This window comes from Brachycentrus maculatus, unplaced genomic scaffold (assembly GCF_059751285.1).
Source record: "Brachycentrus maculatus isolate JH-2025_06_01 unplaced genomic scaffold, ASM5975128v1 h1tg000102l, whole genome shotgun sequence".
In the NCBI taxonomy this organism is placed as follows: Eukaryota; Metazoa; Arthropoda; class Insecta; order Trichoptera; family Brachycentridae; genus Brachycentrus; species Brachycentrus maculatus.
The window spans coordinates 50,643-69,884 of record NW_028280856.1 but is presented as its reverse complement, the minus strand read 5'-3'; the positions used below and the strand labels follow the sequence as shown (position 1 = coordinate 69,884).

Sequence of the window (19,242 nt, the reverse complement as noted above, 5' to 3'; positions counted from 1 at the left end):
GGACATTTATCGGAATATCTTTAGAAAATTCATGGAGTTTTGGAAACATTTTCCTGCATTTCAGCGGATTTGAAGCTAGAATTTTCTATATTATCTAACGAATTTAATTTCAACAAAATATATTTATTTTGTCACATATTATAAATGCAGTAAAAGTTTTGGAAATATATTCCTCCATTTCAGCGAATTTGAAGCTAGAATTTTCTTTATTATCTAACGAATTTATTTTCAACAAAAGATATTTATTTTGTGACATATTAAAAATGCAGTATAAGTTTTGGAAATATATTCCTCCATTTCAGCGAATTTAAAGCTAGAATTTTCTATATTATCTAAGGAATTTAATTTTCAACAAAAAATATTTATTTTGTGACATATAATAAATGCAGTATAAGTTTTGAAAATATATTCCTCCATTTCAGCGGATTTTAAGCTGGATTTTTTTTTATTATCTGGCGAATTTGTTTTCAACAAAAGATATTTATTTTGTGACATATTATAAATGCAGTATAAGTTTTGAAAATATATTCCTCCATTTCAGCGGATTTTAAGCTAGAATTTTCTTTATTATCTAACGAATTTATTTTCAACAAAAGATATTTATTTTGTGACATATTGTAAATGCAGTATAAGTTTTGGAAATATTTTCCCCCATTTCAGCGGATTTGAAGCTAAAAATTTTATATTATCTAACATTACATTTTATAAGGTATTTCATTTTTGACATATTAAAAATACAGTATATCTGATCCATTTATTTTTTAAATAAATAAAATATATGATAGGAAAAGTAATGTGATATCTATGTATATAAATAAAAATGTAAACGGTTCATGAACAAAAAAATGCGAGTGTTTTTGCCTAGAATTTTCAATCATGAATTACATGAAATTATAGGAACTTTGAACACAAAGAGTAAATCCACTCACGAGTAGCTATAAAACTTAAAAAATTGAAGCCTGAGTAGGGTCATGATAAGCGGTGTTGCACAAGCCGTAGCTAGATTTCAGATTCACTTGGACGTTAGGTAATTCTTTTTTTTTTCATTAAAAATCCTAAATTTCCCGATTGCTTTGAAATTTGGACAGAACATTGCATTCAAACATGCTCGTGTTTTTATGTACATCTTTAATAGGTAACTAACTAAGTAATAAGCCATCATCGCACTTTCTATAGGGGTAGGCAGAGAGTAGGCACATAGGTAGTAGGTCTTTACATACTTTCTTCGCCTCTTCCAGATGCATCTCCTCATAAATACCCGAAAATTATTCAAACTCCTGACCGCACCGTTTTTATGTAAAAATATGACATATTTTATCGTACCAAGTTTTCTTCGGCCTTTGTCTGCTTCTATTACCAACCACATTTGTCCCTTAAATTTTTATTAGCGATTCTTTTCGATTCACATGCCTAAACCATCTGAATACACCTTTTTCTATTCGATAATGCTTATGCTTTCCAATCTTTTGCTTTAATCATCATTCGAACATATATTATAGCTAGTTTTGGCGTACATTCGCCTAAGAGATCGCGTTTCGACTGCTTTTAGTCAACATTCCTCCTATAACAGATCTTTTAAATTTGATCTCAATATAATTTAAATATAGTTCGCTTTTTATCTGATATAATACATATACTTATGTCGAAAAAATATGTATTTAAAAAAAAATCCTGTATGTTGTAAATCCTGTATTAAAAAAAATATGTATTTAAAAAAAATTACTGTATTTAAAAAAAATCAGCTAATCTAAACTTTTTCAAATCCGAACTTGGCACATAAGTTCAGATTTCCGAAGTTTCTCTGTATTTTCTCTTTCTCTGTAAGAACCTGATAATTTTGTAATCTTTTTTATATGATTTTTTTAAAGAGAAATATTTGTGTTTTTGTTATTTACAAAAATACTTCAATTTCCTACTATTACTGTAAGCCTAAGCGGCTCATTTTAATGGACATGTAACGTTTTAGTGACGACCTCCATATTTATATACATATTAATTATATCACGTTAGTTTTGTTCACATGTGTGTTTTAAAAATAACAAATAAATTGTTATTTTATTAAAATAAAATTCTTGAATATACTATTTTATCGAGTTTTATTTTTATTTACGACTAGTTTCGAAAACGACACTTGTTTTCATCTTCTGGTGCAAATTAAAACTAACGAATAAAAATATATTTAGGTGTATATTTAGGTTAATAAATATAGGGAGAGGGGTTAAGGAACAACATTTTTTGTAAAAGGAAACATTGATAATAATGGTGACGTATTTTGAAACAGTATATTATTAATTATTGTTTTATTTGAATTTGAATTTTTATGTATTTCTAAATTTTCTAAATTATTCATGACTTGACCTTTATTTGTAACAGAGTGTAATAATTTAAGTGTATGAGAGTCAAATGAGTGGTTAGTTTCCATGATATGATTTGCAAATTCCGAAAAAAAAATTCCTTGTTAGTCAACGGCGATGTTCTCTTATTCTAATTCTTAGACTTCTCGCAGTTTGGCCAATATATTTTGTATCGCAATAATCATGTCATTCCACAAAGTTGATGCCGAATCAATAAATAAAATAAATAAATTGTTATCTTAAATCCGTATGCACAGATGGAAAAGCAATTTATCCCGGTGAGAGTGGAAATGAAATCTGCGAATGGAAAAAACCAATGTGGGAGATGTTTGGAAAATTTCCCATTTCAAACGAAGGTTCCGTTCCACAGTTTGCACTTCATCATCCGCTCAGTTCCACAATCGACACTTCATCATACAGCGAGTTCCACAATTCACACTACATCAAACTTCCACAGCCTCTCTCGACCGGCTGTCGTGTTATAGAATATCGGATATTTATGGTAATAACTCATATTACCGGGGTATATTTTCGGAAAAATAATGGCTTTTAACCTTAATATTCCGCGTAGAGAAAACTGGAAAAATTATTTACAACATTTATAATAATAATAATAATAAAACAATGGTGCATAGGGCACTGCATAATACAAACGCAGTGTAATCTTGATCGTTACACATGAAGGAAAGGTGATCAGCCCTCCGCTTCAGGTACCAGTCCAGGGTAATATTGAATAAATAGTACAGTAAAAAAATCACTAATATTTTTTTTACCCCCCCCTGGGAATCGAACCCGGGACCTCCAGAACGGTAGCCGAGCGTGCTGACCATTACACTACGGAGATGGACACTTTTATAGTGTGTCCAAATACTTGTTCACAAATGTTCAGAATATTGAAGTGTGGGCATTTACGGGGCTTACGACCGTCATATGTATAAAATATAATTTGCTCGGTAAAAATAGTTGAAATTACAATTAAATACATTAGTATATTAAAATATTTCTTTTGTAGCTGTAAAGGGGGTCAGATCTATATATTTTTATTTTCGAGACTCCAACACTGTTGCGTTAATTGCCACTTCAAATTGTGCGAATTTTTATTTAAAAAATAGACTAATTCTAAAGTTTCAAATATAATCAAATAATTTAACGAAAAGGTGTTGTAAAATGTGTCCTTGGCGCGGAATAACAGTAAGGACACATTATTGTAAATTTGAAATTCTAAATATGTATGCAACTAGGAGTTATTTTGTGACGGATGAAGAGTTTTTTTTGACGGATCAAGAGTTTTTTTTTTGACAAAAAAGGGCAGGAATTAGGAGATAACATATCTTTTAACATATCTTTTATGACAAAAATGATGAGGAGCTAGGAGTTATTTTAAAAAAAATATTTTGACAAAAAAAGTAAGGAGTTAGTAGTTATTTTTTACATATTTTTAATGATAAAAAAGTAAGGAGCTAGTAGTTATTTTTTACATATTTTTAATGATAAAAAAGTAAGGAGTTAGTAGTTATTTTTTTTAAATATTTTTAATGATAAGAAAAGTAAGGAGTTAGGAGTTGTTTTTTTACATTTTTTTTTACAAAGGTGAGGAGTTTGGCGTTTATTTTTTACAAATGGAGATAATCCAGATTTGTATTGGAGGATACTCAAAATGATGTATTTAAATTAACTGGTGAAATTATAAGCTAAAATAATAAAAATGAAAACAATATTGTCTGGCGTTTCTCATGTTTGTGATTCCAGGATTCGGACCTCACATACTAATAAATGAGTTTCTGAATTGAAATGTGAAAACTGAATTGAATTGAATTGAAACGACCACATACTGACCGAACTTTTCAAAACTAATAAATAATAAATAAATCGGTGTCTGATCGATGTGTGGAATGAATCCGAAATAAAAGATAAATTTCTCGCTTTATTTTGATTTACGTTTCCATTAAATAGACTACCGTAACCATTTCGGAGTGGACTCATAATGGAAATACATAAATCCTGAATCCACATAACGTAGAGTAGCCTATTGCGACTTCCATATTGGGAGTATAGCTGAAGGAATACCATACAACTTAGTCAAAAAACCTAGCTTCAAAAGCTTTCCATTTAATACACTTCTTCTTCTAACCCTTATCCGCACCCAATGGTGCATAGGACACTGCATCGTTTAGAAGCAGTGTTATCTTGATTGTTAAAGGATACACGAAAGAAAAGTGATCAGCCTTCCGCTTCAGGTACCAGTCCAGGGTCATATTAAATAAATATTAGACTGAAAAATCAATATTTATATTGACCCTCTTGGGAATCGAACCTGGGACCTCCAGGATGGTAGCCTAGCGCGCTAACCACTACACTATGGAGGCGGACTACTACAATGTGGAGGCGGATTTAATATACACGGTAATGACGTAATATAATGATTTATTCACTGTATTTTGTATGTGTCAAATGTAACTGAGACTAAATTTAAAAAATCCCTAATCACAAGGTCCTAAGCAATGATAACTTACGTATTCATTTTATAATTTTGGAAGAAATATTACAAATTTACACGCACAAAAAATGTGACATAAAATTTATTCCAGAATTTTAAAAAATATAGCCACAACAAAAAAAAATACCCTACTATTTTATCGATTCGGCATTAACTTTGTAGCATTCATAAGCTTATGTTTTAATTTTTAAATCAAACACTGATTTTTTGAGTCTATTAAGTTGTATTTTATTTTAAAACACATAAAATTACACATTATTAATATTGTGACAATTGTTTCACCTAGTTATGGCTATTTCCTACGAATGAATTAAAAATTGATAAAATGGAGTTCTATAAATTAAACGCCAAATCAATAAATAAAATACAATCATTAGCTACTTTGTGGCATGTTGATTATTTTATTTATTTATTGACTTGGCGTTTAATTAGTAGAACTCCATTTCAATTTATGTATTAATTTTAAATCAAACACAGATTTTTTGAGTCTACTAAGTTGTATTTTATTAACAAAAAACACATAAAAAATTATACTGTGACAATTGTTTCGCCTTGTTAGGGCATTATCAAACGAATGTGAAGATCAAATGGATTACGGTCCTTATGTAGCTATACAATTCTAAGTGACAGTTTTAACATGTGCAGCAATGTGTGTTTTTTGTTAATAAAATACAACTTAGTAGACTCAAAAAATCTGTGTTTGATTAAAAATTAATACATATTTTATTTATAATTAATCAATCACTTAATGAGTTAGTTTCGAAAACTTACAAACGCTTTCATCTACAGGTGAAAAATGAAAACTATTCAAAAATCAAAAAGTAGTTTTTCCTTACACCTGTAGATTGAAACGTCTGTTAATTTTCGAAACTAGTCGTGTGTAATGAAATAAAACTCATGTAGAGGTAAACAAGTGTTTAATTTTAAAAATAAAAAATAAAATATCCTCATTTAATTAATAACAAATATGAAGAAGAATATGGATGTCTGGGCATGTACGGGGCTGACGACTGTCATAGGCTGGTTTAAGTGATCACTTTAACACTTTACCACTTTATCACTTTAAGTGACACACGTGTAACATTCACAAATTCTACTCATTATTGACAACCACACTACTCAAATTCTTGGAAGTTCTATGTATATGAACCAATTTAGAAACCTTGTTCTTGAATCACTAGAACTTTACTAGAGACATCTATTGGTGAGATGTATAGAAGCTTTTTACTAAGCAGAAACTCTTAGTATGTGAGGTCCAAATCCTGGATTATAATCACACACATGAGAAACGCCAGAAAATACCATTTTCATTTTTATTATTTTAGCTTATAATTTGACCAGATAATTTATTTATAATATTTTGAGTATGTCCAAATACTTGTTCAAATATTGAACAAGTATTTGGACACACTCAAAATGTTATTAATAACAAATAAAGTAAAATATATATTTTTTAAATATCCAAATCAGATATTATGCCTTATTGTATGAGTATGAATTATTATTAGTTTATATCTGATCATCATTCCAATATTTATTCGCTTCTAGTTTTAACATGGCATATTTTTTATATAATCGTTTATCTAACCTAATCCAACCTAACCTAACCAAACCTAACCTGTCAGATTCACATGTCAAATTGGACATATAATTATAATACTTAATCAGAAATCTAATAAATGCGATCTCTCAGAAGAATGTGCGACAAAACGATGTATGATAGATGTGCGAATAGTGAAATAAGGAAGGAATGCAAAGCTGAGATAAGCATTATCGATAAAATTAAGAAAGGTGTGTTGAGATGGTTTGGACATGCGGAACGAATGAGTGACGAAAGAACGGTAAAACAAATTTATGAGTGGAATGTTAGTGGGAAAAGAAGCAGAGGAAGACCGAGAAAAACATGGCACGATCAGGTATGCCAAATACTTGAAAGTGGTCAGGTTAGGAGTCGTAACAATCGGCGGGTATGTATGAGGAGATGCATGAACGTGGAAGAGGCGAAGAATGTTTGTAAGGACAGAGTGGTGTGGCGCTCTATTCTCTCTACCTACCCCTGCGGGGAAGCGGCGTGATGGTTGGTTAGTTAGTTAGTTAGTTACTCTAATCAGCCTTCAAAATATATTTCAGTTTTTAAATAAATTCAAAAGTAAAGTTTGCACTGCACCAGTTTTTGAAGACATTACGGATTTCTAAAAAAGGTTGGAATAAAAAAATGTATTGGTATTTCAAAAAATATTTACCTCAGATTTCCCGCTAATGATGCACTCTGTTACATCCGTTGCCTCCAGGAAAAGAGAATCAGCCTGGAAATGAAAAAAAGGAACATGTAATGGAAAAGTTTTTGTGAAAATCAATCGGTGAAAGCGCTTTTTTTTCAGTATATTCAGGTACTATCTGGTCGAATTCTTAAAACATTATTTTCGATTGATTTTTATAAGGAAATTCATTTTACGTATCCTCACATTATCTTCCGATATTTTGTTGTACTTTACTCTATTTTCTACTGTTTGTACTTATCCATATTCTACAATTTGTACTATTCTCCATTTCCTACTAATTGTACTTTTCTCCACTTTTTACCATTTCTCCTATTTGAACTTTTCTCTATTTTGTACTATTTGTATTATCCTATGTTTATTATTATTATTATTTTTAGCCATTTTCTATCATTAGTACTCTTCTCCATTTTCCACTATTTGTACTCTACTACTGTACAAATCCAACTTTTTGTACTTTTTAGTATTTTCTACAATTTGTGCTTTCCTTAATTTCCTATTATTAGCACTCTTTTCCATTTTCTACCATTAAAACTGTTCTCTGATTTTTACTCTTTGTAATTTTTTTCATTTGCTAATATCTGTATTCTTCTCAATGTCTTACAAATTGTAGTATTATTTTTTACTAATAGTAGTAAATGCGCAGACTTCCATATTCTTCTTCATCTTTGATGAGATGTCAAAAAATAATATGAAAATAACTCTCGTAATTGGAGATAATCCAGATTTTGTAAACAAGTATTTGTACACATTCAAAATGTTGTAAATTTTAGTACTCTCCATTACCTATTATCATTACTGTTCTCTATTTTCTACTATTAATAAGTTTTTACATTTTCTAAAATTTGTTCTTATCTCCATTTCCTACTATTTGTATTTTACTCCATATCCTACAGTTTATTGTTATCTCAATTTCCTACTTAACTTACTTCTACTTTACTTCATTTTCTACCATTTGCACTATTTTTCCATTTGCCAGTAATATGTATTTTTCCTCCATTTCCAACAATTTGTTCTAATCTCAATTTTTTTTTATTTTTTGTACTATTCTCCGACCCTAATGAATGAAAGTGAAACATGGCGTTGGCGAAAGAAGGATGAAAGTAGACTGAATGCAGTCGAAATGCGATCTCTCAAAAGAATGTGCGACAAAACAATGTATAATATATGATGATGTATATTCGATAGATGTTCAAATTGTGAAATTATGAATGCAAAGCTGAGATAAGCATTATCGATAAAATTAAGAAAGGTGTGTTGAGATGGTTTGGACGTGTAGAACGAATGCGTGAGGAAAGAACGGTAAAACACATTTATGAGGCGAATTCAATTGGAAAAAGGAGCATAGGAAGACCGAAAAAAACTTGGCACGATCAGGTATGCCAAATACTTTAAAGCGGTCAGGTCAGTAGTCGAAACAATCGGCGGGTATGTATGAGGAGATGCATGAACGTGGAAGAGGCGAAGAATGTTTGCAAAGACAGAGTGGTGTGGCGTTCTATTATCTCTGCCTACCCCTGTGGGGAAGCGGCGTGATGGTTAGTTAGTTAGTTTTTTGTACTTTTCTCCATTCCATTCGATTTGCCTACGATTTCCTTTCAGAAAAGCATTATAAATCATACGCTCAAGGTCATGTGTAAGTAATCCTTTTAGACCACATTACATATTCATTATTTGAGTCGAAACTTTCATTGCTTTTAAAAAATCTCCCCAATAATATCGTGAGGCTGTTGTCTGACCGCTGAATATCCCTAACTTCTACCCTTATCAATGTTTTTAATGGGTCAAACAGGGATGACAAATCAATTCGGTGTTTTAATAATAAAGATTGTAATTGAGATAAAAATTTAATTAATAAAATATTAAGAGTAAAAAATACAACATTTTGAGTGTGTCCAATAACTTGTTCACAAAATCTGGATTATCTCCAATCAGACTTTGTGGTCTGCAAGTATTTGGACACACTCAAAATGTTGTAAATAAATTATCTGGTCAAATTATAACCTTAAATAATAAAAATGAAAATGATATTTTCTGGCGATTCTCACTTGTGTGATTATAAATCTAGGATTCAGACTTCACATACTAATAAAAGAGTTTCTGCTTATTAAAATATTTATTAATTATTTCTTTTCATCTCACCAATAGGTCTCTAGTGAAGTTGTAGTGATTCAAAGATAAAGTTTCAAAATTGGTTTATATATATAGAACTTCCAAGAATTTGAGTAGTGTGGTTGTCAATAATGGGTAGAATTGGTGAATGTTTTACGTGTGTAAAGTGATCACTTAAACCAGCATATGACGGTCGTCAGCCCCGTAAATGCCCAGACTTCCATATTCTTCTTCATCTTTGATGAGATGTCAAAAAATAATACTCTCCTTATCATTCATTATTCATCGTTCACTTTGTGTAATACAAATTTAATTTAACCACTTTAATTCATGACAACAAAAAAAACACTTTAAAATATTCCCATTGTGATTCATTTGTCTTCATTCTCATTTTAAGAAATTATTTTTTGTACAAATGTCAGACTGTGATCATTTTATTTTAATGACCTGATGATGAAATGATTATTTCGAAACCGTCAGCTACGAATTAGTGTTTATTAAAGTGGTAAATGATAAGAACGGTTTTATTAAAGTGGTAAATATTACCATACCACAAAGTTAACAATGTTTTTAATATACGAAATATACAAAAATAACGTAAGTCTAGTAAACGGTAGACAAGAAAAATCGCAAGACTGAGTACTTTTGCTCAAAGCTCATTTGCCATCCCTGAAATTTGGGATCCTGAAGTAATTTTATTCCCTGCAATTTGTAACTGCCCTTAGCAGACATGCGAACTTGCTAATTCGTGCTGAAAAGTTACTTTCCAAAGGATACGCTAGCCTGTCCGAATTGAGAATTTTTATCTGTACCCTCAACCCCATATTATCCCCATTTAACAGGCCCATGTTAGCCATTTGCATTATTTTAAATACTCCCTTTGATCGACAACAGATTATATCAAAAACTCATTTTCAGTTTACTTTACAGGTTAACCTTTCTCGTACTATTCATCCAAAAATTACACGTGATACGAAGCGGGGTACCAAAAGACCCCGGTTTAAATTTGTATGGAAATCGTAGTACGCGACTCGTAACTCAGAGTCATAGATTCCACGTCCTTTATAACACGCAGCAGAGCGCCGACTAAGCGAGAAGCTGGAAATAGGATCAAACGATAGCGGAGTAATCTAGTCTTGTTCTCTCTTTGTGGTAGAACCGCAATTATTACAGTAAAAGAAATAACATGTCGCTGGCAGACTAAAAGCTATAGTGATCATTTTATACACTTGTGTAACGTTCACCATTCAACCCCATTATTGAATATCCATATTGCATTAAACTTATATTGCTCAATATTTTATAATTTTTTTAAACTTATATCGCTCATTCCTTTCAACAACGTCATATATAAAAAAACATGATATTCAGGAGATCGTTTTTAAAGTTTAAAAATAAGTTGTAAACAACACAAAATTGTATCCAGAATTTACTGTGGATTTACATTTATAAGCTATCAATATTCCTGTCACTACCAATCCAAATAAATACAAGTTTGTAAATCCGTCACGAAATTTTTAGGGATTAGTATTTAGTTCAGTAAGTCAGCTATATCAGATTCAAACCCGACGTTGGACGGTACACAGACGCCCACAACCCCGACCAGCACAGCAGATCTCTCGTGATTTGGAAAAACCATACGTTAATTTATAACTAACTTACTTACTAACCGTAACGCCACTTCCTCCTTGGGGTAGGCAGAGAGCATAGAACGCCACACTAATCTGTTTTAACAAAAAATCTTCGAATCTTCCACATTCATGCATCTCCTCATACATAAACACCGATTATTTCGACTCCTAAGGTGACCATTTTCAAGTATTTTAAATACTTTATCATGCCGAGTTTTCCTCTTATTCTAAGTTTTGAAGTTTTATTGCATTTATTTATTGTAGGTATTTTTCAACATTCAATTTGTCCGCTTCCATAGTACAATGACTAATGTATTCTTTAATTTTTTAAACTTAAATCGCTCATTCCTTTCAACAACGTCATATATCAAAAAACATGATTTTCAGGAGATCGTTTTTAAAGTTTAAAAATATAATAAAATGTATTAAAAATAAATATCAAGTCACTTATTGAACTTTTTACTATGCAACAGATCTTTTAAGGTAAAACCTGAAAGTTTTTTCTCCATTTGAAAAATATTTAGGATATTTAAAAAAATAACTGAACAATAATTTTCTTCAAAACGCAAAAACAACACTTTCTGCCATGTAGCGGGTAAATATTAAGTAAAAAATATGCCGCTCCTGCTAGGATATACGAGTAGAACATTTTCTGGGTATTCCGAAAATATGCACAACTGAAAATTGGCATTTTTGATACATGACGTAGTTGAAAGCAGTGAGCGATATGCAATGCTGGATTACTTTGGTATGCTACTTTCGAATTATCCAGTGTCTGACAGAAAAAAAATTTAAAACTTTATTTTCTGTAAGAAATACATTAATTTATTTGACATTCAGTTTCCGCTGAGTATTCAATCTTCCACCCCTAAAACGCGGGTAGCCTAATTTCCATACATGCAACCTTACCACATACTTCTCGTACATACTGCCTAAAATATATTCGCCATACTTATATACCAGGCGAGCAGCAATGGGGCTGGCTTGATAAACGACCAATCTTACCTCTTTGTAAACCTTTCAGTCTTTCTGCTTCCGGATAAAGCTAAGCGTTTCCGGCTGGCAACCCTTTAATTATTTTCTCATGTATCTTGAGTTTTTGTAAAGCAATTATTTATTTTTGAAATCGTTTTAATAAACATATTTTTATAATATTTATTAGTTGCCTCAGAAAAAACGATTCATTTTGCTTTATACAGTGTACGTCCGCCTCCGTAGTGTAATGGTCAGCACGCTCGGCTACCATACTGGAGGTCCTGGGTTCGATTCCCAGGGGGGTTCAAATAAATATTAGTGATTTTTTCGCTGTTATATTTATTCAATATAATCCTGGACTGGTACCTAAGCGGAGGGCTGATCACCTTTCCTTCATATGTTAATGATCAAGATAACACTGCGTTTATATGATGCAGTGCCCTATGCACCATAGGGTGCGGATAAGCGTTTGAAATTATACAGTGTTTTAAAATAATGCGTAATGCATCGATACAGGTGTCACAATGGATTTTAAGAAAAAGTGGTATTTACCAAGTTAAACTTTAATTAAAAAATACTCCATGTGTCAGGATTTATAGCATATTTAGTTTATATAGAATGTCTTTATATGAAAGGGACTATGTTATAGTGTAAAGTTAATAATAAATTAAGGTTGATCCCTAAAAACAAGACAATAGATACAATATAGTACATTGTATTAAAAAAGAACTCCACCGACAAGACACACAAGGTGGCTTGGTGGGTCTCTGCATTTAAAAAAAAATATGTTAAAATTGTAATTCAAATAAAAATATACAATTTATGTTAGTATTTCTTTTTTAAATATAAATGTATTCAATTATCTTAAATCAATCAAGGTTTGTCACATAATTAATTTATTTGTCTTTTTCGTCATGTCATATTTTCTAAATAAGACACCACAAAATCCAATATTTATGCCCTATTGCTCATTAATTTTGTACATACTTACAACATTTTGAGTGTGTCCAAATACTTGTTCATAAATCTGGATAACCTCCAATTAGGAGTTATTTTTTTACATTAGTTTGGACAAAATTATGATTTTACAATAGATGAAGAAGAATATTGAAGTCTGGGCATTTACAGGGCTTACAAACGTCATAGGCTTAGTTTAGTGATCACTTTACACACATGTAACATTCGCCAATTCTACCCATGATAGACAAACACACTACTCAAATTCTTGAAACTTCTAGATATATTGATCAAACTCGATAACACAGAATGCTCGAGTTCACAATATCCATCAATGGTGGGATGAGGGAAGCTTTTTTTAAGCACAAACTCTTTCATTTATATGTGAGGTCTGAATCCTGGATTATATTCACCAGCCTATGACGGTCGTACGCCCCGTAAATGCCCAGACCGTATTCTTCTTCATCTATGTTGGGAGTAATGCAAAAATTAACTCCCAAATGGAGATAATCTAGATTTGTGAACAAGTATTAGGACACACTCAATATAATGTAGATAAGGAGAGTGTTATTATATCTTTCCCTGGACTAGTACCTGAAGCGTAAGATTGATCACCTTGCTTTCCTATAATTAACGATCAACTTTACATTGCATCAATTTGATGCAGTGCCCTATGCACCATTGGGTGCAGATTGGGTCAGAAGAATTTATTTTCCAAAGAATAATTGAATTACTTAAAAAAAATGTTTTGACTTTTTGGGAATGTTACATAAACTGAAAGTTAAATCTTATTTTTTGACATCTCATCAAAGATGAAGAAGATTATGGAAGTCTGGGCATTAACGGGACCTTCATAGGCTGGTTTACGTGATCACTTTACACACGTGTAACATTCACCAATTCTATCCATTATTGACAACCACACTACTCAAATTCTTGGAAGTTCCATAAATATGGACCAATTTTGAAACATTGTTCTTGAATCACTAGAACTTCACTAGAGACATCTATTGGCGAGATGAAAAGAAGCTTTTTATTGAGTAGAAACTCTTTTATTGGTATGTGAGGTCCACAAAAGCCAAAAAATAATATGAAAATAACTCCTGCAATTGGAGATAATCCAGATTTCGTGAACAAGTATTTGGACACACTCAAAATGTTGTGAAAGTTAAATTTCATTATGATCTTGTACACGTTATTATATTTAGTCTATAATATTTCAAAGAAAATATTTATGTGTGAAAGGAAGTTTTGTTGAGAACATTTCATGGTATCAAAGAGAACTCCGAAGTTTTGGCTCGTGATAAACTTATAAAGTTAAGTTCAAATTTGTTGTTTTTTCATATTGTATAATACACTCACGTTGCCTTACGGTCCCTTAAATCCAGATTATAAAAGTTGAATATATAAAAATAAATGTATAAAATACGGTAATTTTTACGAAGATAATTTGGGAAAGTTTTTGATAGGCGCGTCTTAAAAGGATTTACTGAGGTTTTGTTTGCAATTTTAATAAAAAAATATATTTTTTAAATAATCTCAGCATAGATGAAGAAGAATGTGGAAGTCTGGGTATTTACAGAGCTTACGACCGTCATTGGCTTGGTTAAGTGACACTTTACACACGTGTTACATATACAAATCCTACCCATGATTGACAACCTTACTGACAACAATATAAAACAATTGTCACAATATTTATATTTACGTGTTTTTTTAACAATAAAATACAACTCAGTAGACTCTAAAAATCTGTGTTGGAATTAACAATTATTACATAAAATAAAATACAACTTAGTAGACCCAAAAAATCAGTAATTGATTTAACATTTAATTCATTCAAACCCTTATCCGCACCCCAATGGTGCATAGGGCACTGCATAACATAAACGCAGTGTTATCTTAATTGTTAACACATGAAGGATAGGTGATCAACCCTCCGCTCAAGTCCAAGGTAATATTGAATAAATATAAGAGTGAAAAAATCACTAACATTTATTTGACCCCCCTTGGGAATCGAACCCGGGACCTCCAGTACGGTAGCCGAGCGTGCTGACCATTACACTACGAAGGCGGACAATAATACATACATACAACATTTAATACATAAATTAAAATGGAGTTGCAAAATGCAAACACATTGTTTGCATCAAAAAAATTTAAAACAATTTTACGGAAAACTTCCTTTCTTTCTTTTTCCTCAATCTCAAATTCAAATTAAGCATTGTGTATCCCCAGCCTCGTATTCGGAAAATGAACCCAATATCAAAAGGATGTTTCCCCCACGCGGCAGGTGAAATAAAGGCTCATTAATTTAATAAGCATCGCCTCGGGAGACATCTATCGAGATAATGGAAAGTTTCCCGCCGAACGACAATGGCGGACGGCGGCTTCCGGGCTCTGCCGACGGAAGTACGGGCGCAGCGCCGCCACGCGTTCGACGGCGCCTCGCCGAATTAATAGGGAAATGATACTCTGAGTAGGTACTTGTAATGCATGTAATGGTCCGTCTCCACATAACGACTTACTGCGCGTTTGGAAAAAAATACGATCTGTCGTGATTTGGAAAAACCATACGTTAATTTATACAAACCATACGTTAATTCATACGCCGCTTCCCCCCCTGGGGTAGACAGAGAGCATAGAACGCACACACTTTTTCCACATTCATACATGCCGAATTAATAGGGAAATGATACTCTAAGTAGGTACTTGTAATGCATGTAATGGTCCGTCTCCACATAACGACTTACTGCGCGTTTGGAAAAAAATACGATCTGTCGTGATTTGGAAAAACCATACGTTAATTTATACAAACCATACGTTAATTCATACGCCGCTTCCCCCCCTGGGGTAGACAGAGAGCATAGAACGCACACACTTTTTCCACATTCATACATGCCGAATTAATAGGGAAATGATACTCTAAGTAGGTACTTGTAATGCATGTAATGGTCCGTCTCCACATAACGACTTACTGCGCGTTTGGAAAAAAATACGATCTGTCGTGATTTGGAAAAACCATACGTTAATTTATACAAACCATACGTTAATTCATACGCCGCTTCCCCCCCTGGGGTAGACAGAGAGCATAGAACGCACACACTTCTTCCACATTCATGCATATCCTCATACATACCCGCCGATTATTCTGACTCCTGAGGTGACCACTTTCAAGTATTTTAATACTTGATCATGCCAAGTTCCCCCTTTATTGCATTTATTTATTGTAGGCATTTTTCACTTATTAATTTGTCCGCCTCCGTAGTACAATAATTAGTTTATTAAGCTAGCATGCTGGAGTTCACATGTTTGATTTCCAGGATGAGTCTTAAAAGGTATGAGTGATATTCCCATTCCATTATTTATTAAATATTATCCAAGACTGAGTTGACTAATCAACATGCCTTTAGGTTATTAAAGATTAATAAAATATTGCGATGTAGTGCCTTTTACACAATTTAATAATAATTATGAGAATAAAAGTTAGTAACCATAAAATATTATTTTATTTATTGTTTCGACATTAACTTTGTGGTAAGACATGTTACAATGATTAAAGAAAACACTTGTTTTTTACCACTTGAGTTTTATTACAGACTACATGTTTCAGAAGTTAAACTTCCATCATTCAGGTCTGTATAATAACTAAAATATAAAATATAAAATTGTTCTATAAATAAGGAGAGGGGAAAGTAAGGGAAAGTAAGTAAAGTAAGTAAGTTAGTCCCTTGACTAACCTCTTCCCCTTACTTTCCCCTCTCCTTATTTATAGAACAATTTTATATTTTATATTTTAGTTATTATACAGACCTGAATGATGGAAGTTTAACTTCTGAAACATGTAGTCTATAATAAAACTCAAGTGGTAAAAAACAAGTGTTAAAAAACAAGTGTTTTCTTTAATCATCATAAAATATTAAATAAACAATAGCTTAGTATGAATTACGTATATATCTTTATTTTGAGGTGTGTTGAGATAGTTTGGGCATGTGCATCACATGAGTGAAGAAAGGAAAGTAAAACATAATTATGTGGTGAATGTGGTAGGTAATAAAAGCAGAGGAATGCCGAAAAAAACTTGGGACAATCAAGTATTTCAAATAATTTAAATTAGTTATGTCATGAGTCGGAATAATCGGCGTGTGCGTATGAGGAGATGAATATAAAAGAGGCGAAGGTTGTTTGAAAATACAGATTAGTGTGGCGTGCTATTCTCTCTGCCTACCACTGTGTGAAGGTTAGTATATTTTGAAGAATATATTTATCCCTTTTAAACTTGATGGACAGAACGAAAAATTTGTCAAATAGAACATACTTAATTCTGATTAATATTTTTCTGAATCACGTTGAAACCTTGCCAAAATTCTCGCCACAAAAATTGGATTGACATAATTTAACCGAGAGTGTGCGGAACGGGAGTTGAACTCTCGGCTGCTGGAAGGCAGCCAACATTGCACCCGCGAAACCATTTTGTCAACGCCAAAGGATTTTATTAATTTGACTTGTTTAATTATACGGCTGTATGAAATACAGTATAACGAGGAATACTACATGTGTATTTATTTTATGCTCCAAAGTCTAGACGATGGTTTTGCTAGGCATAAACTGTTGAATTAGATTATGCATTGATTGTTTAATTTTTGATAATTTTAGGGCAATAATATGTGAGAAATTTATGGCCTACAGTTCTTTGCATTATATTATGATCAATATTTTTATTGTATCCAAATACTTGTTCACAAATCTGGATTATCTCCAATTAGCAGTTATTTTTTATATTATTTTTTCACCTAATTGGAGATAATCCAAGATAAGTATTTGTGAACACACTCAAAATGTTGTAAATAAATTGACTTGTCAAATTACAAGCTGAAATAAAAAAATAATAAAAGGATATTTTTTGGCGTTTCTCATGTATGTGAATAATCCAGAATTCGGACCTCACATACTATTGAAAGAGTTTCTTTCGTTTTTTATTTCTTTTTTTTTATATTTATTTATTGATTTGGCGTTTAATTTGTTGAACTCCATTTTAGAACTCCAACTTAGTAGACTCAAAAAATCTGTGTTTGATTTAAAATTAATACATAAAAGAAAGAGTTTCTGTTCAATAAAAAGTTTCTTCAATCTCACCAAAGATGTCTCTAGTGAAATTCTAGTGATTCAAGCACAATGTTTCGAAATTGTATATATATATAAAACAAAGAATTTGGTAGTATAGTTGTTAATCATGGGTAGAATTGGCGAATGTTACACGTGTGTAAAGTGATCACATGACGGTAACAAGCCACGTAAATGCCCAGACTTCCATATTATTCTTCATCTTTGTTGAGATGTCAAAAAAATTTATGAAAAAACTCTTTCAATTGGAGATAATCCAGATTTGTTTAACAAGTATTTGGGCACACTCAAAATGTTGTAAATTTAACCCTTCACTGCATACTGTGTCAAATTTGTTACATACCCAAAAGTTAGTGTTAAAACGTCTTTTGAAAATATAAGCAACTATTCTTTGTTGTTACTGATAAGATACATTCATAACTCAAGTGTATAGTTTATAATTTAGCCAGAAGATGCGCTATGAACGCCAAAATAATAACTTCACTTGTCTCTCCAAAACGAACTGTCAATGCAGTCATGCAGTCATGCAAAAAAGTCACGCAGTGAAGGGTTAAATAACTTCGTTCCTAAAATCAATATGTTTTGGTATGCTTTTAGAATCCATGCCTAAAAGCAAAGAGTTATAAAGTGACATATTTAATGGAACTTTTAGCAGGAGAATATTATGTCATTTTCCCTCGGGATTTCTGGAATGTAATATTTTTTTTATTTCCCCGAGGCATCGTAAAATGGAACTCCGAACATCGGCACTTTTCCGCAGATAAAACATTTACGCATACGACATGTCATAATGATTTTGTTACGTACCGTATTCACGTTTTTAATATATGTACTACCTACCGTGCCTAGCGCAAAGGAAGTACCGTAGAACGGGGCTACTTGAACTTTGATGCGTTACTTGAGCCCAGTACAAAAAAAATTTAGATCGTGGTATCGATCGAAGTATCGTAACAATAAGTGTCACCTGTCAGGAAAACAATAAATCATGTCGATACGTTCATTATTGTAGACCAAATGCGGATTTTTTTTGTACTGGGCTCAAGTAACACATCAAAGTTCAAGTAGCTCCGTTCTACGGTATCTACTTTGTTTTACATTATTTTTTTGCCATCTCAACATAGATGAAGAAAAAATGGGCATTCACGGGGCTTACGACCATCATAAGCTGGTTTGATTGATCACTCTACACACGTGAAACGTTTAACCAATTCTACCTATGATTGACAGACTACTAAATTTTTGGAATTTCTATATATTGTTCAAATTCGAAACATAGTACTTGAATAACTAGAATTTCACTAGAGACATCTGTG

At 32.0% G+C, this 19,242-nt stretch overlaps 1 protein-coding gene across 1 annotated transcript in view; it reads right to left on the bottom strand.

The window, feature by feature from the left end:
- Nucleotides 1-19,242, bottom strand: part of LOC148310251 (semaphorin-2A-like) — a 105,735-nt gene that overhangs the window by 66,800 nt on the left and 19,693 nt on the right. Inside the window, exon 4 of the mRNA XM_088258702.1 lies at nt 7,095-7,157. Within this exon, the coding sequence (XP_088114828.1) occupies nt 7,095-7,157 (63 nt within the window). The remainder of the gene's footprint in view (nt 1-7,094; nt 7,158-19,242) is intronic.